The following is a 27,439-nucleotide window of genomic DNA, read 5'->3' on the forward strand; positions in this document are numbered from 1 at the left end:
GTCTGGGTAAAAAAAAAACTGTCATGCTCTCCACGGTGATTCCACCTGACCAGTGCGTCTATTTGATTTGATTTGATTATTGAGGCTGCTGGTAATCGGCATCCCAAATTTCTGGTCGCCACCGCATGCTCTTGACTCGACTACGCAGATCCTCGTCGGTATTTCATCGTGGTCTACAATGGTACAGGTTCATATCAAAATTATCTGTTCCAGACGCAACGGTTTCGGATAACAGCTTTCGCAAATCGCAGCGCTTTCCCCATCTGGGAGACCCTCGGGTGATTGGCAGGAAGCCCAAACCGGGACTATTTTACGCCTTTTCATCACAACTCCGAGTAGAGCAAAGCGTAAGTCGACGCCCGTCTACCACTGCTACCGACTTGGTCGGAGATGATGCATTTGGCCCCCGACTCATCTGATGAATTAATTACCTTTTCACAGCTTGGAACGACAGTTCAGCGCTCAGCCATGTGTTGACCGGAGATGCTATTGACGTCCGCTTTCCTCCGAACATGCGTCTTGTCATCAAAGGGGTGTCCACGAGGCCGCACCGCACCGATGGGGATGTGCTTGCCAGCTGCTTATTGTCTGTCGATGTGTCAATGTCTAGATCTAGTGCAAACGGGGCACACACAAAGTGCCACCCCATGACAAAGGCAGGTGTTTATCCCCCATGCATCGTGTAGTACTTATTGTACCATACAGGCCCACACATAACCATTGCTCATCAGTGTGGATATTGGTGAATTGGTTGACGATCTCACCTCCCTTGATCTGTTCCAGTGTGCCATTACTCTAACGAGCGAAACAAAACCGCAAGGGGAATGGCGTATTCCCCTTGCGACCTTCATCAGTGTACTTACGCAACCATTAATATCTATCCGCCGGCATGTGACATTGCATAGCATTGCATTCCTCGGGACGCGTGTGTATACACAGCAATGACTTGCGACACATATAATCCTGCGGACGGGCTTCAAAAAAGGAGTCAAATCAATGGCTGACTGTTAGTATCAATCATGAAAATCCAGTCTCCGGTAGCTGACCCAATAATATAAGAGGCGACAGTCGATATCTTTGTATATGAAAATCAACTTTTTGACTACTTTTCGCTACGGAAGCTGGGAATAACAAAGGTGTAACTACAACTAAAATATAACACTCGCCAACAGAGAAGTTACCACCGACCAATGCGGCAAAAATTCGATCCTTGCTCCTCAGTCACTGAACTTGCGAGCATTATTGTACGTCAGAATTTGTTTGTCCGTTTACCCGTGGTAGGTGCTCTAGTTTACATTCTCCATATGTTACAAGAGTTAACTGGCGCCTGATACACCTTGACGATAAGGTTCTGTGCTGTCACGGACGCAGTCTTAGGGCCAATTTCTTTTTGTCCTAGGGAAGGTTGCTGCTCCGCCTCCAACTTCACTATGTGACGGACTAATTACGCCCCCCGCGATCAACATAGCCCAACTTTTGTGCTTCCATTCTCGAAACAAATTTTATTCGATGCATTATTAACCGCAGCTTCAAGCAAACATTACCGCCGGTGATAGTTACTTATGATACCTGTGAAGGCCGCCATCTGACGCCCGACTGAATTTGATTTGATATGTTTCAGGATGAGCTCGGGTGTCTGACCTTGTTTGACTAGCGACGCGAGCTCTGGGAATGTGATCGATGATTCAAATATTCAAAAGCGATACGGAGCAAGTGCGACTAGAGCAATCAGCCAGGAGGAGCCTCGACCTCGGAGTCGGATCAATGTGCTCACATGGTTGCTCACTCAACTATCCCCAATGGTCTGCAATGGTCTGACTTTGAACACCAAACATAAGTCTTACTCGGCAACTTACTTACGTTCCTGTGCCATATCTTCGAAGTCGAAGGTTCTCAGCTCAGGGTCGGCCCGGTGGCGCGACATCTAGCTTATTACTGGCCGCCATCACGTGTCTCATTGTTTGAGCGCCAATCTAACAAGTTTGCGTCCGTTGTCAACCGCCATCGCATGCGCTCCGTAGAAATCATGATTTCCTCACCCGCGAAACGCCTACTTACGGAAGATGAGCGTGTTTCCAGGATCGGCTCGGAAATTCACAGGAATGATGCGTGAGTAGCGGAAATCTTGCATGACCTTGCAATGCATAGACCCATCAAACAACAGTACTCCATCCGACGTGACTGCGAGCATACGCAACGCGGCAATGAGAGTCAGAAAGAGTGAGCTTTACTATGGCAAGGTACAGCGCGTCGCTAAAGTAAAATGACGCGTATGCGCACGCGCAACGTAGATGTTTTGGAGGGGTACCGCACACAGCCCTCAGCCCCGAGCACACCAAACAGCTCCCCAACAAAGTATACCACGGCATCTCAAGTAGGAGAGAATGCTTACCCTTGGGCAAATGATACCCTGCGAGAAGTGTTTGCATCTGCAACCTCCGGCAAATATACTCCTACGTCATCTCCCACAAAGCGTAGACGCTGCGAATCAAGCGATGACATTGCCTCGGATAGCGAATCATCAGTTGACCATATGGATATTGAGAGGCCCATGAAACCCTTGCGGCCGTCTGGAGGAACATTGATGGCTGCACTAGGTCTGCCTCGTGGACCAACCAGCCCTCCTGGCGGCGCGGAAATGACTCGTGTTCCAAAGTGCCCCGTAGCGCAGGAACACGATGCGCATTCCGTTATGGGTGTCGTCGGGTCAGCTTCACACATTGGGCTGCCTTGAACTATGTAGTCACGGTGATCTACGGTGAATGACCTGCAGCACTGAGGTTAGTCATCTTACCAAGGAAGTTAAGTTCTTTAGCGAAACTTACGAATTGCAGTGCTCGCAGACGATCAAGGACATAACTATATTTATACAGGTGTTTTGCACGCCTTTTCTCGGTAGACTGTAAGAGGTTGAATAACCCGTTTTATGTATGTACCTTGCTGCGGCGGGTTGGCAAGCAAAACATGAAGAATATAGATATATTCGCGTGCTGGCAACACTCGCGCGCATCTTGGGGAAATCTCAGGCTCCTTTGCATAGACAAAGTCAAGATGTGACGAGTGGACCATTGATTCCTTGCCTCAACCACGCTCTCGCGCATTGTTCCGGCAGCACGATGAGCCCTTGTGGTGAGGACAGACGATGCGTACGTAATAAGCCATTTCGGTTGCGGGCCGTTTAATCGTCGTTTAATCGATCTTGAGCGGACCCACAACGGATTGGTTTCTGATACGTGTCTGCGTGCGCGCTGACCGGCCCCCAAAAACGCTTTCCCACAAATGCGAATGCACCTTTTCGGCCGCGGGCTATGCCTTTGTTGTATCTCCCGCGAATATTGATCTCAGTGTGCAGCCAGTTCACCCACAGCAGGAAGAAGCCCTGTCAAGATCTCCGACCAGAATGGGGAGTCGATACTGGGAAAAATTAGTTGTTGATCTCGTAGCTTTTTCTATGAACACAACTTCCTCTGCCGGAGTGTACAGATCGCCTTGTATTTATACCCATCCATTTTCAACCGAGTCTTAAAACCACCCCTCTCTCCCCAGCCTATCCAGTGCTCAAGAAATCATGACACCGCTCTCGTCTGTATCTGACGCTCGCGGAACTGAACAGTCCTTTGACAAAGCCAAGAAACACTTATGGCAAGTGGCACATCTCCCTCCCTCTCCCTATGCTGGCATTGCATTCTCTTGGGCCATCGCTGGAGTTTCATCTTTCGGTGATGCCCAAAGCGCTTTAATCTATTACATTTTGCCGCCTTTGCTTTGTTCACTTCGCTTACGATTTTACTACGTATAATTACTGACGCCACATTCTTCACCGCATCCCTTCATTTCATCCCCCCTACAGGGCTTCCGACTCACCGAGACACGAAATGAGCGGTTTTAATAGATACTCCGAACAGCCACGCTGCTCACGCCCTGAGGTGGAACAGGGTTCCAGCGACCATGACGAGTGCCAATCGAACTCACATGGCGATCCGTCAACTTCTCAGCGGCGATCGGAGCGAAAAGGATGTATACAGCCTTCGTCTTCCCGGTAATTCATCATCCCATTTACTTGCTCGTTTCCTCAACTTTCCTTGGAAGGAGCAGCCCGTACACCTTGCCGCCGCTCTCCCGCGAAAGAACACATGATCGAGATGTTCGTCCTTTACCTTCTCGATTCACAAAGTTCATGGACCACTCGCCGAGACAGGATGGGCAGCTCAGGTATGCGCGCTCAGTACCACTCAGCGAAGTACTAATCGCTTTCAAAAGGCGCTCAGCTTGCACAGACTTGGAGACCTACCACGACAGTCGGCAACAACGACCTGTCTCCTTGTCGGTTTTCAACTCGCCGACGGCGACGTACGCTTGGGAACGCTATGAACCTGAATCTCAGATACCCTATCCACGCCCCCTCTATGTCGATTACGTTGGCCGAAGTTCCACGCGGTCGGCATCGTCAAGCTCCATCTCCAGCTTGCGCGATTCTCCTGGCATGCCGTACGTTTTCATGCAGAAAAGTATGAAACAGGGTGTTGAATTATAGTCGCTTTTGCAGCTCCCCGGCGCTATCTGACCGCAGCATCTCCACGCCTACTTTACTCCCCCAAAAACGGAGAAGCTCGTCCCCAGCTGGACAGTACGTGGCCTTTTAATTCTTCATGTCTCTTCTGCTGACGAGACCCTTATTTCATTAGTTATCCTTACCACGCATCTTCTGTTACGAAGATCATGGAGCCGCTGAGGTACTTCATTTAGCAATCTTTGCAACCTCGCGCTTAACGGACTTGTAGACATGTAAACATTGAAGTTGATCATCGCCGGCCTCCTGTTTTCTCCAGGCCTAACCAGCGAACGCTTATTCCTCCTGAAATGATCAGCAGCCCACCTTTGCACAGATCTCAATCTGATCGCCATGTTTCGGCGAAACACAGCATTCCAAGTGACGGTGATGAGCGTCACCGCCAACACGAGGACAGTCCTTGTGGTAGTGATTCTAGTGATCAATCACACGTTACTCGCCCAACAATACCACCGAAGTCAGACTCAGAGGAGTGGGAGAAGTACGCTTGTTTTACGCTGGATGGTACAGCACGGAAATGGCTGTGCACCTGGCTGACAGAATCAGGCGGACAATGCAAATATATGTCAAAGAAGCAGTTAGTCAAGCGCCACGTTGAAACGACTCATTTGCGTTATAAGTAAGCGACCTGGTCATTCACGAGCTTCCTTCGCTAATCTTGTTCATTTCTAGGCCATTTGTATGCGGTGTTTGCAGCAAAGGTTTCCCCCAGAAAACTTCGCTTGATACTCACATGCACGGACAGTAAGTAGCACTTTATCGACGCCCCATCCTCAACTCATTCTACTTATCAGCACTGGATCTACGCCGCACGCATGCCGGTATAATTGTGGGATGTGGTTCAAGGATCCAGCACGTAGACACAGACACATGGTCGACGAGCATCAATACGTTCCAAGACAGTCCAAGAAGAAGCATACGAACGGACAGCCTCAAGACACTTTGGACTTCGAATCTGTACAACGATGGAATGTCGCCGGTGCCCCTTAGTGCCTCGCCCCTTCTTGATGCATGTCAGCATTAATGTAAGCCAATGTCATTGGCTGTCATATATCGCCGTGATGTCGGCGTCCAATATATCATGTCTACTGGTTATTTTGTTGACTGATTATATGTATATCACGGGTCGTAGCATTTCTTTTATCCACAGGGTGGATGAGATGTGACCTAGGGACAGTAATGTTAAACTGCTATGTTCGGAACAATTATTCTTATTATTATAACTGATTTATTCTTTTTAATTCCTATCTTATGGCCTGATGTAGATCAACGCAGCCGCAAACTATAAAGTGTGATTCTCTAGAAGCGCTGTCAGTGATAGAACGTAAGTTTTCATAATATGTCGTGCCTATCATTTTCTATGTGTTGGAAGAAGAGAATCGGGCCATGATGATCGGGAAGCCATTGCATTGTGTTCACTGGGGAATAGGAGACTGATGGGGGAAAAGTTGTCTATGTCTATATACAACTTGATGATCTGCTGCGTTAACAATGAGTTCGTGACGCTGATAAGCGCTGTCAGGGGACTCTGCAAGCGCGTTATGAGCGGATAAAGACGGAAAACTTTGAAGACTCTTTGAAGTAAACGCCGCCATAATCACCGCCGCGACACGTAGGCTCAATGTCAGCCGACATGTGGTGAATTCTTGATCAAAAGGACATCCCCGACGGTCGTGAGGGTGAGCGCTAATCTGCTCAACTAGACCACACTTTCCTTTTTGACTGAAAACTTAAAATAAATGGTAACGGCAGTTTCCGACCGACATCATTGATCGACGTTCCAAATAGGGCGATTTGAGCCCGATACCATTAGCGAATTCGGCGCACCGGCACGTGAACGACATGCCTTCGAAACCACCACCAGCGTTGGGAAGTTTAGTCGTTCAAGGGCAGCCACACTTGGTTCATGTCTCACCATCAACATGTCACAACCTTACCATGTTCAAAGGTGCATTTTGTCTTAACTTGGTGGTTGTTTCTAGCGGCTTAATTCTTACAGACCTTCTCAGAGAATATCGCAGACTGGATGATACAATTACTATGCGGCTGAACCGCACGAACGCACAGTTCCGTGATCGAGATCGTGCAGGGACAAGCGGCAAAGGTAATATTCAGGACCAGGCCTGCGCGTACGTATGGAAGGAACTGGTCGGTGAGCTTCTTCGGTGTTCATCCTGAAAAGGTCTCATGCCTGTCCTGTGCTTAGAAAACTGGAAACGGCGTACGGAAATGATAAATTATTGCGTCAATATTGTCGATCAGTCCATGGAGGAGAAGCGAAAGTCACTGACAAGCGAGGAGGGCGATGCCAGGGCTGAAAGGAGAACGCAAGCGGCCATGTTTGCGGATGAGGTCAAGGTAAGGAAAGCTACGGCGTACAACTCCTTTCCTCATAAACCCATGCGCAGAGAAATCAAGTTCGCAATGAATTGGCAGTTGAGAAGATCGTACGCCAACGATCGCTTGACGGTGAGGATCTTGTCTTGTTTCACGTGTACTGGTTTTTTGACACAGTATTAAATTTGTCAAACCCCAGCATTTCAATCGAGATGTCAGTATTTTTCGCCTCCTTTGACGGATGCCGAGGCGCGGAAGTGGTGGGATGCCGCGCACACCCAAGAATCGCCATAGGCGATTCTGAATGCTAGAAGCCATCCATGTGTCGTTTACCAAACTATACTAGTTGCTTATATAATCGTGATGGTGATGCCATAGCGGAAGCATTTTGGAACAGCCCGTTCACCAGCGTTCACCTGCAACTGTCATCTATGCCTCGTACCATGTTATCCTCACTCTTTTTGCTTGGATTAATCGGCTTTGCGATGGCCCTGGCACCGCCGCTGATGGCGCAATATCAATTTCAAACAGCAATGTCCGATGGTGTGAGGGTCCCAGTGATTCTAGGCGTCATGTCTCGTTGTCCAGATGCAATTCTGTGTGAATCTGTGTTCAATCGCGTATTACAAAGTGCAGGCGAGAAAATGGATATTTCATTGTCCTTCATCGCCAAGTACGTCTATGCATCACGCCTTCTTAGCGCCTAGTTCACCTTGTGCAATAGACCAAATGCCTCGGAACCCCTTTACGGTGTAACATGCATGCATGGACAAGAGGAATGTGCCGGCAATGTGCAACAGTTGTGCGCTGCCAAGTATCACTCCACTTCTGAATGGTGGTCCTTTGTGCAGTGCCAAAACTTTCAGGGGCGTGATAACATAGGCACGCCTGAAACTGCCCTCAACTGTGCCAAAGCAGTGGGGATCGACTGGGAAAACGGCAAGGCTGGTCAATGCGCAGGAAAAGACGGTCTTGGAAAAGAAGGAATTCAACTTTTACAACAGAGCGCCAAGGATAGCATGGCAGCTGGCATTCAGTATGTCCTTGGAAACTGATGAGAAACCAATGGGAGCTAAACCGGCAATAGGAAAAGCTGCACAGTCATCATTAATGGTCGACAAGTTTGCATACGGGATGGTACTTGGTATGAATGCGAGGTATGAAGGGAACAACATTGCCGCACAATGTGCAAGACCTCACAACGTGTTCTCAGGGCGGTCATTCACCGACAGATTTCATCAGACAAATCAACGAAGAGTATGACAGACTCAACAGCGCTGGCTAAAGAGAGCGGACATATGGTTCAACATTAATCAATCCCATGATCCACGTCAGTGCACGTACATAAATACCATTTCACTCAGCCACCAAGAATTAGCTCGTACACAATTATGACAAGATTCAGTCCTATGAGTGGTACTTTGTGCGAAAAAAAAACATTAGCGTGTTGGTTCAGACTCGAGGCTTGCGCTACTTACTACGCATGAGGGTCCGCACCGCACTAATGAGGTTGATTAATCGGACTTTGACACCAGCATCTTGCTGCTGGGTATATCCGTACCCTGCTTGATCGTATGGTGGTTGAAAGCCAGCGTTGGGGTTCTGAACAGAGGACCAGCCGACTGTAAAACGGCGTCAGCAAATGGAGCATCAGTAATTATTGATGGTTCTCACTTTTCGCAAGGAACCGGTCCTCACTGAGGACTGCCATTGCATTAATTAGCAGGAGCGAAACGTAAAGGATTGTTCCGAGCGTGAGCATCGTTCCACTCGCAGTCAAGGGTTGCGGACGTGTCACTGTCCAGTGTCAAGGCTTAAGTCTTTTGGCGTGATGTGACTTCTCGTGACCAGAGATGAAGTGTGACCAAGGTCTAAAGCACGGGCTGAATTCGTTGGCTGCTTGTCAGAATCTTTGCAGGATGCAATCTGTCGCGAGACAAGTGCGAGGCGGTATGTTGTAACTATTTCTACATGTGTAGCAGCTCTTAAACACAATACAGTGAGTCGTTTAGGCACCCCAGTGCAGCTCCGCGTAGTAGCTACCTCATCCCGCATTCAATGGCAATGTCAACGGAGGTATGTTGGTCAACCAGGAAGGGCGTTCTGCTTCTTATTTTCATGTTTTCAGAGCCGCTAGTTACTATAATCCTCTGCAATGGATTCAGGAGAAGTTTGCCCCGAGGGCAAGAAAAGCGGATCCAGCGGAGGAGAAGAAAAGAGGTGAGCAGGAGACACAGGGCCAGCAGAGCGTGTTCGAGGCAGCTGTGAGCCCGGAGAAGGGGGGAAGACCTAAAAGAACATTTGCCGAAAGCGTTCCTACTGTCGTCAAGAAGAAGGCCACTGAAGTATGACCGACACCCTCCATGATACTCACCACTGATCATACGCATCACACAGCACAAATATTCCACGGCTAACTTCAAAATTTCACATCGGAAGCTCAATATGATTGGTCGACAGATATCTGGCAAGCCAATTGACCATGCTATCGTGCAAATGCAATTTAGCGAGAAGCGAGCCACGACCAGGATAAAGAGCATGTTGGCGACGGCCAAACTTCATGCGACGGCATACAAAAATATGGATGCTTCCAAACTCATCGTTTGTGGGTCCCGGTGATTATACAGTTCAAAGGGTGGATTTGCTAATACTCGTATAGCGGAAGCCTGGGTGACCAAAGGACCCAAGCAACTCAAACGACTTGAGCCTCGGGGACGTGGAAAGTTCGGTATTAGAGTTCACCCCGATTCGCGCATGCATGTGATCTTGAGGGAAGGGAAGACATTTGAGCAATTGAAGAAGGAGCAACGCGAGCGGCGTTTGAGAAGAATAGTATCCGCAGGGTTGGTTCGGGAGGACGTACCGCTCAGAAACCCTTCTCGGACCTGGCAGTGGTAGTCGTGACTAGTCTTAGTTACACTTTCAGTTGATATATAATCGATGCTTTTATTCGAGCGTGAGCCATATGGATATCAAGGCTTGCCAGCACGATGAATTCTGACAATTCGGAACTCCTACTTAGCGAGCATAGCAGTACGTATGGCTAAAAATAGCAAAACAGAGTAATGACACGTCGCTCTTTCCTACAACAGACCACGACTCCAAATGACAAGACGCTGGCGAACACTTCCTCTGCTCCTCGTGAGCGCGCTTGCACCTTCCTTGTCATTAGCTGGTTCAGCTTTTGAAAACACGGCTATCGTCCGCACCATCGAACTAGGTGGTTCGCTAGTACACGTTAGTACAACTTACGCGGTCAAGGCTCTCGAGCCAGGACAGACTACCTATCAAATCGCACTCAGCAAGGTTGAACGAGCAAAAACAAGTTGGCTCGAGGCTAAAGTAAAAGGACGGACTACACCTCTTGAATTCAGTGAGGATGAATCCAGGTGTGTCGGGTTGTGTGTTGTTCAGTACGCGATATTCATGTCATGCAGTACAGAGCATTTGTTGTCTGTTTCCCTTCCAAAAGAGTTGGCTGTGAACGGCACTCTCAACCTTGTGTTGGAGACTGTGCAAACGCATGCTACACACCCATTTCCTGAACAGGCCTCTCAGAAGGAGCCTCAGCTGCTCAAATATAAAACCGACCTTTTCACCGTCAGTCCTTATCCCACCCTCGTCCAGCGCACAAAGATCAAGTATGCGTTATCTGTTGCTTGCTGTATGCCGGAAGATCTGATCCTAACATGACAGGTCCTTGTCGCCGAGCATCATTTCCTATACTACCCCACAAGACGTGGACAGTTTCGTGAGAGATGGTTCTGTCACTAGATCTGGGCCAACTATTACCTATGGTCCTTATCACGACATTCAAACGGACGCAGATTTCGTGGCGAAATATCAACAACCGGTCTCAGTTCATTATAGCTTTGACCATCCTGTTCTCGAGGTCGAAACGCTCCGTCGTACAGCAGAGATTAGCCACTGGGGTTCCAACTTGAACATTGAGGACAAGATTCACCTTCACAACGCTGGGCCCACGTGAGTGACGTCTCTCGTACTTCTTATACATAGTTTATTTTCGAATTCAGTCTCAAGGGCCACTTCTCTCGCTTGGATTATCAGAGCCAAACTTATCAGCGCAAGCAAGCCCCACATATCCTTTCCCATTTTACTTTACACCTTCCGCCTGGGATAACCAATGCGTACTTCTATGACCAGAACGGGAATGTCTCCACATCCCATCTGCGCACGACACCGTCGGTCGCGAAGGGGAGCAAGGCAATCCAGTATAGCGTGCTTGAATTACGGCCACGCTACCCAGTTCTCGGGGGTTGGAACTACTCTTACACTATTGGCTTCGACACGCCTCTGCAAGATTCAGTCGGCTATGATGCGAAGAATGGCATATACATGGTTGGCATACCTGTCATGACGAACATTCCTGGCGCTGTTGTTAATGACGCCGAAGTCAAGATTATATTGCCTGAGGGTGCGACGTATGTCGAATGAGTTTCTGGTCTTTGAGCATTTACTAATGTGGCCTACAGTAATGTCGAATTTGTCTCCCCTTTCCCCGAACTTTCCAGCAGTATGTCAACACATATCTCATACCTCGATACCACAGGGCGCCCCGCCGTCACCTTCGCATACAAGGACTTGACTTACAAGCACACGGGCGTCATCTATGTGAGTGCAGATCTTGTACGTTGGGTTTGAAGGCACCAAATAAATGTTGTGTCCAGGTCTCTTATCAGGTTCCCTTCTCGGCTCACTTGAAGAAAACTTTGTCCGTTGGTGCTGCTTTCTTCAGCCTGTTTGCCTTTGCCTTCATAGCTAGGCGGGTGGATTTGAACCTACACAAGAAGTGATGTACAGTACCACTGTTGATGGCAATAAAAAAAGTTTCTCACTTGATGCACGTAGGTGACATTTGTGATATTGTACACCCGATTCTTTGTGCCTCAAAGCTCATCGTGCTGACTCCTAAACTTCTCCCGCGTGAAGCTGTGTAACCTTTTTACGTGGCATCCCTTGTGGCGTTGACGACATGAAAGGAGGATGATTGGAGGATCGAACATATAAGAATATTAAGAACGCGTTATAGCTCCCCGTCTTGTCCTGACATGCGTAGAACAACCCCTTGTTCGACTTTTGCCGAAATCATATGATATGGCACGGTCCCTCGCCACCCCCACGGCCTTTTTAATCCTTCGCCGTCGAATTAAGTTATAACGTTTAGGGAGTGGATGTAAACCCATGTTCCCGTATAATCAAAGCTGGCCGTGATCAATCAGAAACGTACGCGATCACATCTTGTCTGATTGTCGCGCTTGCCAGGTTCTCCTCTCCATGACCATGATGTGTACATTGTTACTTGTACATAATATGTCAAATAGGGCCTAATGCATCGAGGAAACGTCCGCCAGGCAATCGCGTCTCTGTCGTTGAGATTCTTCCATGGAGCAGGGAGAATAACATGAAAAGCTCGGGCCGTGCAAGATCGAGCCCAGTTGCTGTGTCGATTTGAGATGTATGAGATGTACTGGAGCGGATGCAAGCGACATTGATCGGAAAGTTGACCCTGGTATTGCAGACTGTATGCAAGCTACGTGGTCGCTTGATGAGATGACCTTGCGACTTTGTCGTGTTCGATCTGTTGGCCGCGCGCTGCACAGGGGCTAAATCTCCATTTGTGTCAGACTTTCCCATCAACATGGCGTTCATCCTTTGCGAGTTTGACCTCGTCAGAGAAGTCTGGCATGATTTCAAGTCAAGGCAGAAGAACCGCTCGCAATGTCACTCTCAACTTGAAGAAGAACAACTGGTGGCGATCGTTAGGCTCTGGGATAGCGACAGACTCAAATTCAGAGCGAAAACACGGTCCTGCTCTCATCGGACGTGCGTCTGAGAGGAATTCTACACATCAAGGTCATCCAGGTAAAGCTCGGGCAGGCGGATCGTCGAACTTGTGGTCCCGCGTTCAGCTGGACAAACATCAAGGAAATGGCGAGGGACTGCAGAAGAAGCGCCTACTCCAACCTTATGATTTGTCAATACAACTCAAGCGCCTGTGCAGCGAGGGAGACCTGGCTGGTGCCATTGAGCGTTTAAAGACAACTCCTCGGGATGCGCAGAACATAGCCGTGTGGAATACAATGATCTCAGAGTGCCTGAGCGCTGAGCGGTACCAGCTATCCTACGACTTGTTCGTTGATGTGAGTGGGTCTATCCGTCGGGTTTGTTATCACTTTTATAACGAGCTTCTGTAATAGATGAAGCGTAGAGGGTTTTCACCAAACAGCATCACTTTCTCCACGATGCTCAGCGGCATTTCCTTCATCAAAGACTGGCCGAAATACAGCAAGCAATTGCAGAACGCGCATTCTCTTTACGAGTCCTACCTAAAACACATCGAATCGGTCAAATTTCACGAACCTGAAAACTCGAAGGAGTTGTCCTTGCAGCCTCTTGTCGCATACATCCAGATTCTCGGTGACGCAGGAGACTATGATAAAATCTTTGACGTTTACTTCGCCATTGACCAGGAAGGACCTCTCGCACCTGACAGGTTCATCTTCACTGCGATGTTCAAAGCAATATCCACGCGTCAGAAGCGCTCGGTCACTGGCGGAGAGACTTCTACTCGTAACGATGCTGCGTCGGATGCGAAGCACGTTTGGATACAGATGGAGAAAGTCATGCAGAGGAATCCTGACTTCTTCTTGGATCCTGGGCTCATTGCAGCAGGCATTCGCGCTCTTACGCGGGGAAGCCCGAATGATCAAAGTTTTGCATTCACCATTATCCATAATCAGTTGGGTCTTTCGAAGCCAGGGGAAGAAGTGCCTCGGAGGTTGTCAAACAATCTTAACGCATGGACATTAGACGCTACCCTCCAGCTTTGCAACTCCATGCAAAAACACAGACTCACCGTCCATTTCACGCGTCAGGTCATGGAAAAGATCAATTGGGACAAAGTATGGATGCGTTACCTCATCGACTCTAGCCACATACACAAACTCCTCAGAGCGTATGCCGGACTGGCCTCTCTCGGATCGCTCAATGAGTCAAACGAAGCTCTTGAAGCATTGGAGTGGAGTGTACGGAACGACGTAATTTATCATCTCCCCAAGTTGACGCCGACGCCGCAATCATACCACCTCGCCCTCATGACATGCTGTCGCAGTGCAGACTGGCCAACTGCCGTCCGCGTGTATGAGCTCATGACAGGCGTCGAAGCCAGTCAATTCGAGTCGGGCGGAAGTCGTTCTCCGACGGTGAAGAAGAGGTCCAAAGGAAAGAACCTGCCGACGGATGTCGAGACCATGTCGTTCCTTTTGCGCACTGCCCTTGCTGCCAACAACCTCACTCATATTCAACATGCGATGTGGCTAGCTGACTTTGCGCGCGTCGACGCGCTCCTCGGTGATCAAAAAACGGCCGCCTTCTACCGATCTAAACTTGCCTCTACCTTGATGGAGGCGATCAAGCGCCTCCAACAGGCGGGGGGGCTCACTCAGGAGCAAGAGAAGACCTGGAGCTCGTACAGATCATTGGCACGGGAGGTTCTAAAGAGCACGAGAGGTAGCCCGACACCTGGAGTTGAGGAGGAGAGGTTAGGAAACATACGGACACTAGTTGACATGGACAACTATGTAGCCTTCGAGATGGCATCACGTAGTACCAAATCGCGTACATAATGGAGGTGAATGGAGGGCACTCCATTAGGAGGTATATTGCATGACACTGGCAGGCAGTGAATATATTATCTACAAGATATAACGAGGACCAAGTGATAGATCAAGCAGACAGAAGATAGATAAATAGTGTTCGAAGAGAAAGGTCCGTTGTCCAAGAGGCTACGACAGAAGCCCCACCGCATTTACATAATTAAAGGAGAATTGCATGACGGGCAAAGCACAGAATATGGCAACAGGAGGGTAGGAGGGAAAATATCAGTTCGCTATGCAACTGACTTTGGGCGGTCTCCAGGTCTCATCGACTCCCCTTTAAAGGCAGGCGACGGAGGAGCGAAAAGTGTGTCTTCGGTCAATGCCATCGAGACAGGTTGATATGTATGTAGCTCTTGCGGGCTCCCATAATCGGGGTACCTGGCGGAGATATTGTTCATCGGCATGGGACTCAGTCTTCCAGGTGTCTTGCGCGCTCGCGCGCCCCTCCCGCGACGTCTGCACAGCAGGACAATGCCGACAATGGCAAGAATGATCAAAACCAGGGCATTCAGAGCCATCACACCAAGCATGGCAGGGAGGTATTTGGAGAGCTTGTCAATAGTGTTTGCTACATCCGTGGACAACGACACGGATGTTGAACCGGATCCACCACTTGAAGTGTTGTAGGTAATGTTACCCTGTGGCGTTCCGCCTCGGACATCGTGAAACTCCACTGATGCCTGGTTAGGATCAACCAGAGAGAGCATTTGGATATAAGGGTTGCCCATATTCCCCGATGAGTCGAAGTCGCCAAAGTCGTACACGGCATAGACTGAACGCAAAACGTTGTCGCCTATCAACCAATCACTAGGGAGATGATCATTTGGCAATACATTCCAGAATGATTAGCATCAACTCACAATTGGCCAGCCCCAACAGAAACACTTTGGGGCACAAACGAGCCAACACAGGTTGAAGGATCGCTTAAACTCGCTGGTGAAACATCGAGGGGATGTATCGGGAAAATTTGATTGCTGTTATGTCAATGTCAACGGCCAAAAATACGTGATCTAATGCAGACACTCACTCAAACTGAAGCGCCATATCTATTTCTGTGTCACAGGGGACGGTCCATTGCCCAAGTACAGAGTTGTACTGAGCCCCAGATACGCCGCCATAAATGGCTTGACACACTTCAGTAGGCGCGTATCTGCATTCCTCGTGAGTAGATTCGACCAACGACACAAATGATCACTCACGTATACGACGTCCCGCTATCCAGAAGAACGACTGCCTTGTTCGATGGCGCTCCCTCTACACCAGTGGACACTGTATAAGTCTCCGTCCCAACAATGTATGAGTCCAATAGCACATTCCAGCGTGTTGGAGAGTTTACAGGCCAAGTTGGGATTTTGTTGGTGCTTGTGACATTTGAATATTGGGATTCAGTCTCGCCTGCATTTCGATGTGTCAACGAATGCGTGAGATTAACACCGTAAACATACCAATTGCGAAGCTGCCTGAAACCTGATCGTCATCTGACGTACTCTGCAGGGAAAATGCAATGAAGTTGGGTTCAGAAGGATTGTCTTGGAAAAGATTGTAAAGGAGGCTGCGGCCGGTCGACGCGCCAGTGGCATTCACGAGGGCATCTATAGTCGATAATGAATCAAAACCCATCCCTAGGAGTCCTGCAGCTCCGTAGGATAATGCCGGATTTTGTGCAGACGAGACGTCAAGAAAAGCTTGGGAAGGAACGGAAATCCTAGCTGAAAATGAATTAATCTACAGTATGCAGTTGAACACTTACTTACCCTGCGAACTCAGCCTTGACATAGGAAATATTCCCATACGCCCAACCAATGCCATACTTGTGCGCTAAAGTCAGACCGAAGATCCCTACTAGAGCGGAAATACACTCACAGTCAGATTACTGGTCTGGGACTAGTGAAACGTAAGTAAACAACAGTCAGAAATAGTGTACCACTCACTGTAATGTTTGCATTAGGTATGGGTGTTGGATTGTTCAGGACCCACAGGTCAGAAGAGCCTAAGGAAAACGTAAGATATAAAAAAAAGGAAAGGGAATGACAAAATTTACCTGTGTCAAGCTGGACCAGATAATCTTGTTGGTCGATGAGTCACCTTACGGGTTGAATGGGGTATGTTACTTACCAACACCGCCAAGTGTAACCTGATTTTCTGGTGAATTAATTGGTATGGCAGGGCGAACAAAGGGTGCTTACATTTGCCATATAAATGAGATCGTTAACATCACTAGCTCAGCAGTCAGTTGGTAAACGTTGAGCTGTGGAATGAATATATAACTTGCCTGAGCGTAAGCGCTGCGGAGGTGGAAGCCAGAACTTTTGGCTGAGAAACTGAAACGTCTGTGCCCCCACTTCGTCGCTGTAGGGTTGTGCGCTTTGATTGAATGAAAGGGATTTTAACCGCCACTGAAACTCCGGCCAGGACTGCCAGAGAAAGAGCCTGTAACTTCATGGCAAGAGGTGAAAAGAATGACTTTGGTGAGGGCCAGTGTAAGGAGTGCGCGCAGGTTTGGGCCAGTACTTGTATGATAAAGCCGTGAACAAGCAGCACTGAACCAGTGATATCAATTGCAACGAGGCATGAAACAAGGAATAATTTTGCGAAAGATTGATGGTTGTCTATTTTTGGCTATGTACCATGCACACCTCTCACGTGCCCTCCTTCGCGTTTATTATTCCGTTCCGACGCGGCACTAAGTCCTTGTTCTGGACCTCCAAGTTCACACCATGGCACCAGCTGCAACGAGGAATACAATCCTTCGTCTCATAAATGCATCCCAGCACTCAGCGTGTCCATGTCATGGCTGCAGATCTGCAACCCACAACCATGCACACCATGGTGCCCTTGCCCTGAACCAACTCAGGAAGTTCGCGACTCCTGTCCAAACTGTCGAAAAGGAGTATGCATTCGAGGTACGTCCTGTTAGGGAAGTACTATAAACGCTTACAGCCCTTATTCAGGTTGCAGCATCAAATTTGAGATTTGGAGAAGGTGTCACCCGCGAGGTGGGGATGGACCTCAAGAACATGAAAGCCCGCAAGGTCAGTTTGCTTCCCACGCCTTCGCACCATGAACATCATTATTCTCAATTAGGTTGGCGTCTTTACCGACCCTACAGTAGCCAAGTTGAAGCCTATGCAAGTTGTAAGCATTCCCATCCCGCAATTTCGTAGAGACAATAAGTAGTGACTTTGATATTAGGCCCTTGAGTCTTTGCAGTCTCAAGAAGATCTTCCATTCGAGGTATATGATCAAGTCCTTGCAGAACCCACAGAAGAGAGCTGGAGGAAGGCTATCTCTTGGGCGAGGCAACACGATTTCAGCCACTTCTTGGCGTAAGTCATGATCGACTGTGTAAAACTGCGACTTACCTTGTTCATAGTGTCGGCGGTGGGAGTGTCATCGACACCGCCAAAGCAGCGAACTTGTAAGTCTTAAATTTGGTTCACATGATGTTTCCCTCACACTTTTAGGTTCACCGTTTACAAGGATACTGATCTCATGGACTTCGTTAATGCGCCCGTCGGCAAAGGTCTTCCGATCTCCCAAACCTTGCGGCCTCTTATTGCAGGTTGACAAGTCTGCATCAATATTGTTTGACCCTCACTCATAAAATTTGCAGTTCCTACCACTGCCGGTACTGGATCTGAGACCACCGGCGCGGCTATTTTTGATGTTACTTCACGTTCTTTCAAGACTGGTATCGCAAACCGTGCACTTAAGCCTGTCTTGGGCGTCGTGGACACGGCTAACACGGAGAGTTGCCCAACCGCTGTGCACATTAGCGCAGGGTTGGACGTCTTGTTCCACAGCTTGGAGAGCTACACTGCTATTCCGTGAGCTTTCACTTGAATTTTTCGATAGGCTAACAGCAGAACAATCCTTTAGTTACACGGAACGGACACCCCGACCGGCAAATCCAATTCTACGACCTTCTTACCAAGGAAGCAATCCCGTCGCAGATATTTTCTCGTTGTGGGCTCTCCGTACGACTGTAAAGTACTTGCCTCGCATCGCCAAGGATCGCAGTGACCATGAGGCGAGAAGCCAAATGCTGTATGTCGCCTAACCGTCTCCGACATTACTGTTCTGATTTAAAACTAGCCTCGCGGCCTCTTTTGCTGGTATTGGCTTCGGAAATGCTGGTGTGCACCTGTGTCACGGAATGAGCTACCCCGTTCGTACAACAAATGGTGTCAGGACTCAAGACTGAGCAGCTCTTCCCGTAGATATCCGGCTTGAACAAGAAAGGCCCGAAGTATAAACACCCTGGATACCTGGTTGACCATCCCATCATTCCCCACGGCGTCAGGTAATTTAAATACTGACACTTGAAAAGACGGAAAATGAACGTGAATCCTATAGTGTCGCCTTGACTGGACCCGCGGTCTTTCAATTCACTGCTCCATCTTCTCCCGACCGTCATCGTGAAGCACTTGCCATTTTCAACGGTGTGACTGTTACCGACCCCTCGATAACAAGCATCCCTGATTCCGAGGTTGGCGCATATCTATACGAGTCTATTGCATCCTTCCTCGATGGACTTGGTGTTCCTCGTGGACTAAAGGCCGTGGGATATACCAAGAGCGATATTTCGATGCTAGTCGAAGGCACGATCCCGCAACGTCGCGTTTTGGATTTGGCTCCGAACATCGGAAATGTGGCAGGCGAGGATGGGAGGGAGCATCTGACGAGAATCATGGAGGCCTCTTTCGAGTACTAAACACGAGGGCCATCGCGCTTTGGAGTTGCTTTGAGAACACCAGTGTACATGTATTATACCATCAATTGGATACAAAGTTTTCTTGTCACCCACCAGTCGCCTTAAGCTTGTCTTGCGCTCGATTAGTGGATTTTGAGAGTCTCGGCGCGGCTCTGGAGCCTCATCGGGTAACTGGTCAACTACCTCTCGGACAACTCCGAGAATGGCTCCTGAGCAACGCCGTAGCACGTTCCGTCCATGTATTGATCTACATGAAGGACAAGTGAAGCAAATTGTCGGGGGTACTCTTTCGGACCGCAATGAGGGGCTGAAGACAAATTTTGTCGCGACGTGCGTATATGCACTCTGTCCCTTTCTGTGATTCATGGATATCCCTACAGGCAACCTCCAGAATTCTTCGCGGGAAAGTATCGCGACAATAATCTGGAGGGCGGACATGTCATAAAACTTGGGCCTCGGAACGACGAGGCAGCCAAGAGAGCACTGGCAGAATGGCGGGGTTCGTGTCCATCAAATTATTTTCATGACGATGCCTTTGACCAATGCATTCTTAATTATAGATCATCTACAGATCGGTGGGGGTATCACACCTGATAATGCCAGCGAATGGCTTGACGCGGGTGCGAGCAAGGTTAGACAGGTGAAGTGCGCAAGGCGTCAAACTAACTTCTCTCCCAGATCATCGTCACATCCTACCTCTTTCCCGGCGGCAACTTCGACTTGGAGCGTTTGCAGACAATCTCATCCATCGTTGGGAAGGACAAACTCGTCGTAGACGTCAGGCACGCCCTTTAACTTGCTCTGAGAGTATATGGATTTCACGATAATCTCAGCTGTCGCCGGCGAGGAGACAGGTGGTTTGTTGCTATGAATAAGTGGCAGGATATCACTACAATGGAGGTGAATAAAGGTAAGTGAAGAGCTTTTCGTCGTATTTCGCGCAGTGAATTTCGTGTCCAGAGAATCTCGACATGCTGGCACATTATTGCAAGTGAGGCTTATAGACACTCCATCTCTGTCGCAATTACCTCTGATGTTGCAGCGAGTTTCTCATCCATGCAGCTGACGTGGAAGGACTATGTCAAGGTATTGATGAGGAGCTCGTAAAAAGTTTGCGCATTATTTGATGTTGTCATTTCGCTGCTGACCTTTCAAAAGAGCTTGGCGAATGGGTGACGATTCCTACCACATATGCTGGTGGAGCTAGAAGTAGGCTGCATGGTCTCAACATTCATTTCCTGCTGACATAATGCCTGCTCAGGCATTTCCGACTTGGAAACGGTGAATAGACTTTCGGGAGGACAAGTAGACTTGACATATGGCAGGTGAGCCTCATGATCCCTTCATATTTTTGTGAGATGATCCATTCCGGTTAATCTAGTTCATTGGACATCTTTGGGGGGACTGTAGTTTTTGATGAATTAGTGAAAGCAAGCAAACAGTAGTATCAATATATACAGCGTTGACAATAGGGGAATACCCTTTTCTGGCGGTGTGGGAAACGTGGCTCATAAACTGTATAGTACCATATCGCGTAGCGCCAGGATTATCGAGCCCGTCGCGGACGTACTGTACGACAGCCCCCTCAAGGTAAATATCTCGCCGTTATGCTGCTCCACCATGTTCTTGAACGTTATGGACTGTTTCCGCGCATATTGTTCTCGTCCCGCTCTTTTCCGCATTCGTTTGGTCGATCTCCAGCCTAAGTGCTAATCACCTTTTCATTTCATTGTACAGACAACCCTCAAAATGCCCAGCAGCAAAGTCAAGGCCTACGAGCTCCAGTCCAAGTGAGCCCATGACGGTACTGGAAGACGACTGTCCTGATCGCGAAACTTTTTGTTGTGTGATAACGCAGGTCCAAGAATGACTTGACCAAGCAACTCAATGAGCTCAAGACCGAGCTTCTTTCGCTGCGCGTACAGAAGATTCTTGGTGGCTCGGCCTCAAAACTTACCAAGATGTACGTTTGGAATTGTCAAATATGCAGTGCGGGAGGGCTAACTTAACTAGCAACATTGTGCGCAAGTCGATCGCACGGGTCTTGACGGTGATGAACCAGAAACAACGCCAAAACCTCCGAGAATTCTACAAGAACAAGAAATTCCTCCCTCTTGATCTCCGGCCAAAGAAGACGCGTGCGATCAGACGAAGACTGACCAAGGTTTGTTATATATTGTTTCGCAAGATATGCTCGACTCATACCACATATTTGCATTAGCGCGAGGAATCATTGAAGACGCTCAAGCAAAAGAAGAAGGACATACACTTCCCCATTCGCAAGTATGCCGTCAAGGCATAGGCGTGAATGTGTTGTTGGCTGGGTGTGAGAGGGCCCATCATCATGCTGGAGATTTTTCTGTTTTTGCATTTTCATATTTGTATGCCCTACGCCTTGATCAACTCGACATGCATGCTATGCCATGACTCTGTTTGATTCAGCATACAAACGGACCGATTGTGACTTGAACATTGTATGATTAGTACCTGTACCATATGGGTCATGTGCACGGGAGCAGCCCGGAGCACTCTCGCGGTCCTGGGATCGATGCACTTACTTACAACTACTACCCCGGGTCAAACTTGACGTCGATCCCAGTGGGCTATTATCGTTGCGACATTGATGCCGGCCTCGTGTTTCTTTTAACCATGACGGGTCTTCAAGCCGCAGATTCTTGCTCTCACGAAACTATATCTGTGACAATAATCTGCTATAATCTGTCGCCACTCCATATTCACGTCAGGTCGTCGTAGGCGCTGGACTTGCAAACTTAGTTCATTTCAACCGGATTTTAGAATCATAAGCAGAGAGCCTTGCGGTTTCTTCGTGCACACTTGCGACAATCAAGTTAGCCTGACATCAAGGGTTACGACCGTACCAAAGTTCATTCACGCATGTACTCGGTCAGTCCATTTCCTCCCTATCTACTCTATCGAGTCCTTTCATAGACTTGAGAGAATGCGGACGGGTTTCCCCCGAACACGTGTGGAGCAAGTCTTCCTAACTTTGTTCGGCATGAGTTGATGTCACACAAGACCTGTTGCCCCATGTGTTTGGCCTTGTCAGCGCTCTGTCCGCTCAGGCCACCATGTCTCCTGGTAGTCGCCTCAGAAAACTCTCAGTGACTAACGTTGGTCATGGACAGCCCTCTCGCTCGTCCCCGATGTCGCCACAGACAAGCCAGGATAGGGAGACGTGTCCCAGGGAGCCTTATCCCGTTCCAAGCAACAATCCAGCCAGCCAGTACACCCTTATCGAGAAGCTGGGAACAGGTAGCTTCGGGGTCGTATACAAGGCCATGCATAACGAAACAAAGCAGATAGTTGCTATCAAACAGATCGGTCTGTACCGGTGCTTGATGTTGTCCATTGGAGCTAATCTCTCTGCCTTCGAAACAGATTTAGAAGACTCTGATGATGATATCTCGGAAATTCAGCAAGAAATTGCTAGTCTCGCTCAATGTGATTCGGAATATGTCACTCGCTATTATGGGTCATTCGTTGTTGCCTACAAGCTCTGGATTGTCATGGAGTACTTGGCTGGGGGATCATGTCTTGACCTCCTAAAAGGCGGCGTATTCTCTGAAGCGCACATCGCCGTTATTTGTCGGGAGCTTCTGCTAGGTCTCGAATATTTGCACGCGGAAGGCACCATCCATCGTGATATTAAAGCTGCCAATGTCTTGCTTTCAGCTAGCGGAAAGGTCAAGCTTGCCGACTTCGGAGTGGCAGCACAGTTGACCAGTACGCTGAGACACACATTCGTGGGCACTCCATTCTGGATGGCACCGGAGGTCATCCGACAGGCGGGTTACGACGCCAAGGCGGACATGTGGAGTTTAGGCATCACAGCTATAGAAATGGCGAAAGGGGAGCCGCCACTGGCCGAGTACCACCCCATGCGCGTTCTCTTCCTTATTCCGAAGGCGAAACCACCAGTCCTTGAAGGTTCATTCTCTGCTGCATTTAAGGAGTTTGCGTCGCTCTGTTTGACGAAAGATCCTGCTGATGTGAGCTCAGACTTCTTTCTCCTGTGCTTGAAATCCCCTGACAGTCACTGTAGCGTCCCACAGCCAAGGAGCTCTTGCAGCATAGGTTTATCAAAGGCGCGAAGAAGACGACGTATCTCACAGAGCTTGTCGAGAGGTACCAAGAGTTCCGTGCCAAGTCACCACAGAAAGGTCAGCCTGCAGCATACCAGGCGACTATTCGTGGCGCTGCAATGTGGGAGAGCAATGATACAATTCGAAGTGACTGGAACTTCGACACTGTCAAGTCGACTTCCATCATGGGTACTTTTAGCAGTGTTGCCAAGGATTTGTTGCCTGAAATGGATGATGAAGACATGGGTGACGACGAGCCCTCAATATATGAGGAGGACGAAGGCTCGGTTGAAACAGGGGGAGCAGTCAAGGGAAGCGCTCCGCTCGGTTCTGGGGGGATCGGAATGAACGTGGGTGCCGCACACTCCACTGTTGTCATCAAGACTCCGCTTGATGAACCAGACATCGCATCACTCCTCGCTGCTGCAGAAGGTTTAGCAAGCGAGTCTGTAGATAGCGCCGAACCAACAACACCATCCCAGGTTACCTACCCTACAGATGATGGAGCGTCTTTTGGCGCACCTCCAGCGTACACCGGCTCCGTTCGCTCTGCAAGGCGGTCATCATACGCTGCAAGACAGAAAATGACTGGCGCTGGTACTATCATGCGGGAAGCAGATCTCGGTTCCGGCGTGGATACCATCAGACCTGTCAAAAAGGTCGATACAGCCAGTTCTCTGAGGCTATCTGCAGAGTACGTCGGCACTAGGAGTAGAGAAGGTTCGCCATCATCCCCTACTACTCCGCCTAAAGACCGGTCTTCCTCGTCATTCAAGCGGAGGGTATCTGATTCTGAGCGGGCGGGAAGGGCCATGATTGATGATGTCGTCCTCCCGGTTCTCCAAAACGTAAGATATTCCCAAATGTACCGCTACGAAAGATAACGATACATGACAGGCTATCCGAGATGATATGGAGGCTCGAGAGATTGAGTCGCTCAGCATGATCTCTCGTGGCTTTGCCGAGTTGAGAGAGGCGAATCCTGCCCTATCTTACAGCATCATTCTCGACATTCTCTCTGGTATCAACGAGTGCGTATCCACCAGCTGAATTGAGATTCCTTTGATTTAAAAAATCATGTGCTAGAAACCATTCTGTCCGACAACACGTTCAAACATCTCGGGGGCTATTCCCTCACAAACGCGTCATCCGCAAGAGCGAGATGACTGCAAAGGGCCTTGTGGTTACTGAAGTCCAGGAAGACATCAGTGGACTTCCCATGGACTCGAGCACCTCATCACACTCCCTCAAAGCTGACGGGTCTGGATCACCCGTCCGCAAATCACCTATCTCCGAGTTGCTTTACATGCGCTGGCTGGAGGGCCTGCGAATCAAGTGGCCGAGCATTCTGTCGTAACTTAGCCTATGTTTCTGGACTGTACCACGGACTGTGTTTTGACAGACTCTGACTGTCTCCATTACATACATCGAGCACGTCACACCCCCGCTCACGCGTATTGAGTCGACGTCATATACCTGGACTCCCTTTCCATGCCGTTTCTCTGTGTTCACTCGTTCATGAGGTTTTTTCATGTCCCTCATTCTTTCACGAATTTTTGAACGACTTCACGATCACCCTTCTCCGTACATGTAATTTAGCTGATTTTGGCTGTACATAAATGTCTCACTATTGTACCTCATGCGGCATCTCCCAAGTATTGACTGAAATTTCACGTTGTTGTACTACACTTAGGTGCATGATGTAGTCTTACAATCAAGGTCTCGAGCGGTAGGAAGAGTTCTGCGCATGGTCTCAGTCGGTCATTCTCCATTTCCATTCCGCCTTCCGCATCGCTCCAGCTTTCCTTTGGAGACAGAGGCCGTGCATCAAACATTAATGTCGAGGAAGCGACCCTTGCTGTAATACTATCATCGCCAATATGATCTGCTTGCGTGTCAATGCAAAGCAAAGCAAGCACAGCCAGACACCAATGCGGCTAGTCGAAAACGAGATCCTATATTGATTGATAATGTGAATAGTTCATATTCGCTGAGAATAGTGAGATGTAATGTAACATAGACAAGAAGTGTACGGTTGTACGAGTAGGATAGTAGCGTGTAAAGTCCATGAAAGTCTCTTGCATAATCCGGCACTCTTATGCCATGATAGTTCCAGCTGCAGCCGCGACGATGGCTGCGGCGATGCCAGTGAGCGCAAGGGATGTGACGCTGAAGTGAGTCGCCCCGCTCTTCTGATTACCATGAGGCTTGTCGGAAGAAACAGGTTTTCCAGGCGATGGCGACGAAACCGGACTGTCAGATCATCAGCTGCGTCAACATGGAAGGAAGATCAATTTACATTTTCGCAGACGTTGCCGACGGTTTTGCGGTAGTGCTGGCGCGGGCCGGGGGCTTGGCGGCCAAGTCGCCAACGTTTGCCGGGATGACTTGCGATGTTGAGTTCCAGGCGTTCTGGTAGACTGCACCACCATCCAACTGAGCAAGAGATAACCTTGTCCAACCGTTTGAAACCATCATCGGGTATGCGTCAATGAACGACTTGACGGATTGATCAGACAGCTCGTGTTCCAAAATGACAAGTCCGGGGGTCTTTGGACCTATATGGCATGATCAGTTTCAGATGCCGCAGATGAAGTCAGCAACATACCGGTCAACCACTTGGTCATATCCTGCTGGATTTTCTCTGGCGTGGTCAATGGGATAGGTTCGCTCAAGGTCCAGTCATCAGTGCTAGAACGAAGTCGGTATCGGTAAACATGAAACCATTTTCAGTAAAATCACGCACTCTTGATTCCAGATGACGGTTGTCAGTCCGAACACCTGCTGTGCAATAGCCCGGACGCGCATATCGGAGTCGCCGTAAGGAGGCCTCCAGTACCTAGGGATGCGTCCGCCCGTCGAGTTGTGGATGAGCTCCATCGTCCATCCGATCTCGGCGACGACCTCGAGGTTCGACTTGGTGGTCATGTATGGGTGAGTCCAAGTGTGAACAGCGATATCGTCCTGATTCGTCTCGAAGGCGGTTCTGAATTGCTCGGGATACAGGAGAATGTTAGTGCCGATGACGAAGTGCGTCGCATGTTCTGAGTGTGCAGCGAGGAACTGATACAACTGATCTGACGCCTGGATAATGCGCGACAGATCAGCAATTGTTTTGAATAACCCATCCCATAACTAGGTACGTACCGGTAGGGGACCATCGTCAAAACTAAGGGCGATGATACCTGGTGGAGCCTCCCATATGTCACCTTGCGTAACACATTTGGCAGTTGAGGAGCAAACAGTCGGGCTCATTGGGTCATATCCAGTGGGGTATACGGGATCCAATCCGTTGGTACTGGTAGACTGGGGAATGTCGGGAATCTTTCCCGCCAAGGCGGCTGCGTTAAGAGCATCCACCCAAGCCTTGGGGAGAAACGTGGTGTCCGCAGTAGCTTGGGGGAAGCCGGCGGACCATTCTGAACACGCGTGTTAATTAAGTGGGAGTGAAGTAAATTAGATACAAAGGCTTACCGAGCGTTCCTATCGCGGGATAGGTAATTCCATCGCCGACCGGTCCACGCTTAAAGAGGGCGTGTACTGGGTGATCGTCTTCGTGATACCACTTGTTACCGATGGGTTTGTTCTCGGTGTGAGATTCGTGAGTAGGGGCGACGGACGCATAGACGGTACTGGTGGCGAGGAGGAGGATAGCAGAGAGACGTGACATGGTAATATGTAGGAAGAATAACCAAAGGAAAGGACTGGTGATAGTAGTGAGCGAGGAGATGGAAGGAAGAAGAATGAGGGAATACGAACCACAGCGCCCATTTTATGCAGTAGGGGAAGGAATTCTGCTGGTTAGCCACCCAGCCGCACATGAATACTAACTTCCTTATTGGGCATTGGATCTTTGTGTACGCTGCTGGTCGTGACGCGTTAGCCCCAGTCGCTCGACAGCAGTAAAACATCATGCGTGGTCTTGAAAAACAGGCGAGCAAAGCAGCAGCACCCAGTGTCCAGTAGACAGTACCAGTGAACTCATCTCGAACGATGCTCAATATGCCTGCAGATCAGGATGCCACCTAGAATGCTG

General features: G+C 49.0%; 14 protein-coding genes across 14 annotated transcripts; 11 read left to right on the forward strand and 3 right to left on the reverse strand.

The window, feature by feature from the left end:
• Positions 1-2,173: 2,173 nt before the first annotated feature.
• On the forward strand, positions 2,174-2,856 carry DEU56DRAFT_217355 (uncharacterized protein). Its single transcript, XM_041345122.1, has 2 exons — positions 2,174-2,780; positions 2,835-2,856. Exon 1 carries the CDS (start codon positions 2,264-2,266, stop codon positions 2,732-2,734), a length of 471 nt encoding a protein of 156 aa, XP_041215025.1. The 5' UTR covers positions 2,174-2,263; the 3' UTR covers positions 2,735-2,780; positions 2,835-2,856.
• Positions 2,857-3,132: 276 nt separating this feature from the next.
• DEU56DRAFT_217351 (uncharacterized protein) lies at positions 3,133-5,661 on the forward strand. Its single transcript, XM_041345121.1, has 9 exons — positions 3,133-3,642; positions 3,851-4,039; positions 4,090-4,212; positions 4,261-4,488; positions 4,547-4,627; positions 4,686-4,733; positions 4,782-5,189; positions 5,243-5,314; positions 5,365-5,661. The coding sequence occupies exons 1-9, from the start codon at positions 3,569-3,571 to the stop codon at positions 5,558-5,560; spliced, it is 1,419 nt and encodes a 472-aa protein (XP_041215026.1). The 5' UTR covers positions 3,133-3,568; the 3' UTR covers positions 5,561-5,661.
• Positions 5,662-6,412: 751 nt separating this feature from the next.
• On the forward strand, positions 6,413-7,322 carry DEU56DRAFT_765320 (caffeine-induced death protein 2-domain-containing protein; the record flags this gene model as incomplete). Its single annotated transcript, XM_041350992.1, has 5 exons — positions 6,413-6,518; positions 6,570-6,722; positions 6,777-6,928; positions 6,979-7,039; positions 7,107-7,322. 5 exons carry the CDS (start codon positions 6,413-6,415, stop codon positions 7,199-7,201), a joined length of 567 nt encoding a protein of 188 aa, XP_041215027.1. The 3' UTR covers positions 7,202-7,322.
• A 28-nt stretch (positions 7,323-7,350) lies between these two features.
• DEU56DRAFT_867566 (uncharacterized protein) lies at positions 7,351-8,192 on the forward strand (the record flags this gene model as incomplete). The annotated part of the gene is made up of 4 exons (XM_041355434.1): positions 7,351-7,580; positions 7,632-7,943; positions 7,995-8,064; positions 8,121-8,192. 4 exons carry the CDS (start codon positions 7,351-7,353, stop codon positions 8,190-8,192), a joined length of 684 nt encoding a protein of 227 aa, XP_041215028.1.
• DEU56DRAFT_765325 (Yos1-like protein) lies at positions 8,043-8,767 on the reverse strand. The gene is made up of 4 exons (XM_041350993.1): positions 8,582-8,767; positions 8,386-8,529; positions 8,252-8,326; positions 8,043-8,188 (listed from the first exon to the last, which is right to left on the reverse strand). The coding sequence occupies exons 1-3, from the start codon at positions 8,667-8,669 to the stop codon at positions 8,268-8,270; spliced, it is 291 nt and encodes a 96-aa protein (XP_041215029.1). The 5' UTR covers positions 8,670-8,767; the 3' UTR covers positions 8,043-8,188; positions 8,252-8,267.
• Positions 8,768-9,872, forward strand: DEU56DRAFT_765327 (ribosomal protein L22/L17). The gene is made up of 5 exons (XM_041350994.1): positions 8,768-8,857; positions 8,908-8,983; positions 9,036-9,252; positions 9,305-9,512; positions 9,567-9,872. The coding sequence occupies exons 1-5, from the start codon at positions 8,827-8,829 to the stop codon at positions 9,803-9,805; spliced, it is 771 nt and encodes a 256-aa protein (XP_041215030.1). The 5' UTR covers positions 8,768-8,826; the 3' UTR covers positions 9,806-9,872.
• A 104-nt stretch (positions 9,873-9,976) lies between these two features.
• Positions 9,977-12,071, forward strand: DEU56DRAFT_765332 (Ribophorin I). Its single transcript, XM_041350995.1, has 7 exons — positions 9,977-10,296; positions 10,345-10,548; positions 10,604-10,891; positions 10,942-11,349; positions 11,401-11,539; positions 11,596-11,722; positions 11,777-12,071. The coding sequence occupies exons 1-6, from the start codon at positions 10,013-10,015 to the stop codon at positions 11,719-11,721; spliced, it is 1,449 nt and encodes a 482-aa protein (XP_041215031.1). The 5' UTR covers positions 9,977-10,012; the 3' UTR covers position 11,722; positions 11,777-12,071.
• A 519-nt stretch (positions 12,072-12,590) lies between these two features.
• DEU56DRAFT_845988 (uncharacterized protein) lies at positions 12,591-14,579 on the forward strand. The gene is made up of 2 exons (XM_041355131.1): positions 12,591-13,068; positions 13,126-14,579. Exons 1-2 carry the CDS (start codon positions 12,613-12,615, stop codon positions 14,551-14,553), a joined length of 1,884 nt encoding a protein of 627 aa, XP_041215032.1. The 5' UTR covers positions 12,591-12,612; the 3' UTR covers positions 14,554-14,579.
• On the reverse strand, positions 14,580-17,171 carry DEU56DRAFT_765336 (aspartic peptidase domain-containing protein). The gene is made up of 12 exons (XM_041350996.1): positions 16,859-17,171; positions 16,773-16,803; positions 16,702-16,720; positions 16,628-16,651; positions 16,518-16,576; positions 16,450-16,470; positions 16,341-16,396; positions 16,032-16,291; positions 15,786-15,981; positions 15,614-15,736; positions 15,447-15,560; positions 14,580-15,393 (listed from the first exon to the last, which is right to left on the reverse strand). Exons 1-12 carry the CDS (start codon positions 17,026-17,028, stop codon positions 14,817-14,819), a joined length of 1,650 nt encoding a protein of 549 aa, XP_041215033.1. The 5' UTR covers positions 17,029-17,171; the 3' UTR covers positions 14,580-14,816.
• Positions 17,172-17,267: 96 nt separating this feature from the next.
• DEU56DRAFT_765337 (alcohol dehydrogenase) lies at positions 17,268-19,392 on the forward strand. Its single transcript, XM_041350997.1, has 11 exons — positions 17,268-17,489; positions 17,538-17,618; positions 17,671-17,721; positions 17,779-17,912; positions 17,960-18,004; positions 18,051-18,148; positions 18,200-18,413; positions 18,466-18,633; positions 18,682-18,754; positions 18,807-18,889; positions 18,943-19,392. Exons 1-11 carry the CDS (start codon positions 17,304-17,306, stop codon positions 19,298-19,300), a joined length of 1,491 nt encoding a protein of 496 aa, XP_041215034.1. The 5' UTR covers positions 17,268-17,303; the 3' UTR covers positions 19,301-19,392.
• A 28-nt stretch (positions 19,393-19,420) lies between these two features.
• On the forward strand, positions 19,421-20,853 carry DEU56DRAFT_765346 (Phosphoribosylformimino-5-aminoimidazole carboxamide ribotide isomerase). Its single transcript, XM_041350998.1, has 10 exons — positions 19,421-19,630; positions 19,681-19,799; positions 19,861-19,931; positions 19,979-20,082; positions 20,134-20,210; positions 20,261-20,291; positions 20,343-20,410; positions 20,459-20,509; positions 20,562-20,625; positions 20,682-20,853. Exons 1-10 carry the CDS (start codon positions 19,503-19,505, stop codon positions 20,743-20,745), a joined length of 777 nt encoding a protein of 258 aa, XP_041215035.1. The 5' UTR covers positions 19,421-19,502; the 3' UTR covers positions 20,746-20,853.
• Positions 20,854-21,855, forward strand: DEU56DRAFT_765349 (60S ribosomal protein L35). The gene is made up of 5 exons (XM_041350999.1): positions 20,854-20,890; positions 21,038-21,090; positions 21,159-21,263; positions 21,314-21,464; positions 21,522-21,855. The coding sequence occupies exons 2-5, from the start codon at positions 21,050-21,052 to the stop codon at positions 21,600-21,602; spliced, it is 378 nt and encodes a 125-aa protein (XP_041215036.1). The 5' UTR covers positions 20,854-20,890; positions 21,038-21,049; the 3' UTR covers positions 21,603-21,855.
• Positions 21,856-22,389: 534 nt separating this feature from the next.
• On the forward strand, positions 22,390-24,760 carry DEU56DRAFT_750666 (kinase-like domain-containing protein; the record flags this gene model as incomplete). The annotated part of the gene is made up of 5 exons (XM_041349544.1): positions 22,390-22,642; positions 22,700-23,310; positions 23,364-24,251; positions 24,301-24,434; positions 24,490-24,760. 5 exons carry the CDS (start codon positions 22,390-22,392, stop codon positions 24,758-24,760), a joined length of 2,157 nt encoding a protein of 718 aa, XP_041215037.1.
• A 597-nt stretch (positions 24,761-25,357) lies between these two features.
• On the reverse strand, positions 25,358-27,130 carry DEU56DRAFT_765353 (carbohydrate esterase family 4 protein). Its single transcript, XM_041351000.1, has 6 exons — positions 26,878-27,130; positions 26,551-26,822; positions 26,150-26,487; positions 26,012-26,094; positions 25,703-25,961; positions 25,358-25,656 (listed from the first exon to the last, which is right to left on the reverse strand). The coding sequence occupies exons 1-6, from the start codon at positions 27,071-27,073 to the stop codon at positions 25,500-25,502; spliced, it is 1,305 nt and encodes a 434-aa protein (XP_041215038.1). The 5' UTR covers positions 27,074-27,130; the 3' UTR covers positions 25,358-25,499.
• Between the last annotated feature and the right edge of the window lie 309 nt (positions 27,131-27,439).

The sequence above is a fragment of the Suillus clintonianus genome (assembly GCF_016758775.1).
Source record: "Suillus clintonianus strain FC179 chromosome Unknown DEU56scaffold_2, whole genome shotgun sequence".
Lineage (NCBI taxonomy): Eukaryota > Fungi > Basidiomycota > Agaricomycetes > Boletales > Suillaceae > Suillus > Suillus clintonianus.

Coding starts and splice junctions, on each gene's coding strand:
- DEU56DRAFT_765336 (XM_041350996.1), bottom strand. CDS start 17,028: ATGAAGTTACAGGCTCTTTCTCTGGCAGTCCTGGCCGGAGTTTCAGTG. Junction 16,397..16,449: donor CCCAGACCAGTAATCTGACT/GTGAGTGTATTT, acceptor TTAGCGCACAAG/TATGGCATTGGTTGGGCGTA. Junction 15,394..15,446: donor TCTGTTGGGGCTGGCCAATT/GTGAGTTGATGC, acceptor TCATCTCCCTAG/TGATTGGTTGATAGGCGACA.
- DEU56DRAFT_845988 (XM_041355131.1), top strand. CDS start 12,613: ATGATTTCAAGTCAAGGCAGAAGAACCGCTCGCAATGTCACTCTCAAC. Junction 13,069..13,125: donor CCTACGACTTGTTCGTTGAT/GTGAGTGGGTCT, acceptor CTTCTGTAATAG/ATGAAGCGTAGAGGGTTTTC.
- DEU56DRAFT_765346 (XM_041350998.1), top strand. CDS start 19,503: ATGGCTCCTGAGCAACGCCGTAGCACGTTCCGTCCATGTATTGATCTA. Junction 19,800..19,860: donor AGCACTGGCAGAATGGCGGG/GTTCGTGTCCAT, acceptor TCTTAATTATAG/ATCATCTACAGATCGGTGGG. Junction 19,932..19,978: donor TTGACGCGGGTGCGAGCAAG/GTTAGACAGGTG, acceptor CTTCTCTCCCAG/ATCATCGTCACATCCTACCT.
- DEU56DRAFT_765353 (XM_041351000.1), bottom strand. CDS start 27,073: ATGTCACGTCTCTCTGCTATCCTCCTCCTCGCCACCAGTACCGTCTAT. Junction 26,823..26,877: donor TCCCGCGATAGGAACGCTCG/GTAAGCCTTTGT, acceptor ACGCGTGTTCAG/AATGGTCCGCCGGCTTCCCC. Junction 26,488..26,550: donor TTGACGATGGTCCCCTACCG/GTACGTACCTAG, acceptor CGCATTATCCAG/GCGTCAGATCAGTTGTATCA.
- DEU56DRAFT_217355 (XM_041345122.1), top strand. CDS start 2,264: ATGACGCGTATGCGCACGCGCAACGTAGATGTTTTGGAGGGGTACCGC.
- DEU56DRAFT_765327 (XM_041350994.1), top strand. CDS start 8,827: ATGCAATCTGTCGCGAGACAAGTGCGAGGCG. Junction 8,858..8,907: donor CGCGAGACAAGTGCGAGGCG/GTATGTTGTAAC, acceptor AACACAATACAG/TGAGTCGTTTAGGCACCCCA. Junction 9,513..9,566: donor TGCTTCCAAACTCATCGTTT/GTGGGTCCCGGT, acceptor ATACTCGTATAG/CGGAAGCCTGGGTGACCAAA.
- DEU56DRAFT_765337 (XM_041350997.1), top strand. CDS start 17,304: ATGGCACCAGCTGCAACGAGGAATACAATCCTTCGTCTCATAAATGCA. Junction 17,913..17,959: donor GATTTCAGCCACTTCTTGGC/GTAAGTCATGAT, acceptor CCTTGTTCATAG/TGTCGGCGGTGGGAGTGTCA. Junction 18,755..18,806: donor GTCACGGAATGAGCTACCCC/GTTCGTACAACA, acceptor CTCTTCCCGTAG/ATATCCGGCTTGAACAAGAA.
- DEU56DRAFT_765332 (XM_041350995.1), top strand. CDS start 10,013: ATGACAAGACGCTGGCGAACACTTCCTCTGCTCCTCGTGAGCGCGCTT. Junction 10,297..10,344: donor TTCAGTGAGGATGAATCCAG/GTGTGTCGGGTT, acceptor CATGTCATGCAG/TACAGAGCATTTGTTGTCTG. Junction 11,350..11,400: donor ATATTGCCTGAGGGTGCGAC/GTATGTCGAATG, acceptor TGTGGCCTACAG/TAATGTCGAATTTGTCTCCC.
- DEU56DRAFT_765349 (XM_041350999.1), top strand. CDS start 21,050: ATGCCCAGCAGCAAAGTCAAGGCCTACGAGCTCCAGTCCAA. Junction 21,264..21,313: donor GCCTCAAAACTTACCAAGAT/GTACGTTTGGAA, acceptor TAACTTAACTAG/CAACATTGTGCGCAAGTCGA. Junction 21,465..21,521: donor TCAGACGAAGACTGACCAAG/GTTTGTTATATA, acceptor TATTTGCATTAG/CGCGAGGAATCATTGAAGAC.
- DEU56DRAFT_217351 (XM_041345121.1), top strand. CDS start 3,569: ATGACACCGCTCTCGTCTGTATCTGACGCTCGCGGAACTGAACAGTCC. Junction 4,040..4,089: donor ATACAGCCTTCGTCTTCCCG/GTAATTCATCAT, acceptor TTTCCTTGGAAG/GAGCAGCCCGTACACCTTGC. Junction 5,190..5,242: donor ACGACTCATTTGCGTTATAA/GTAAGCGACCTG, acceptor GTTCATTTCTAG/GCCATTTGTATGCGGTGTTT.
- DEU56DRAFT_765325 (XM_041350993.1), bottom strand. CDS start 8,669: ATGCTCACGCTCGGAACAATCCTTTACGTTTCGCTCCTGCTAATTAAT. Junction 8,530..8,581: donor GGACCGGTTCCTTGCGAAAA/GTGAGAACCATC, acceptor GCCGTTTTACAG/TCGGCTGGTCCTCTGTTCAG. Junction 8,327..8,385: donor GGTGCGGACCCTCATGCGTA/GTAAGTAGCGCA, acceptor TTTCGCACAAAG/TACCACTCATAGGACTGAAT.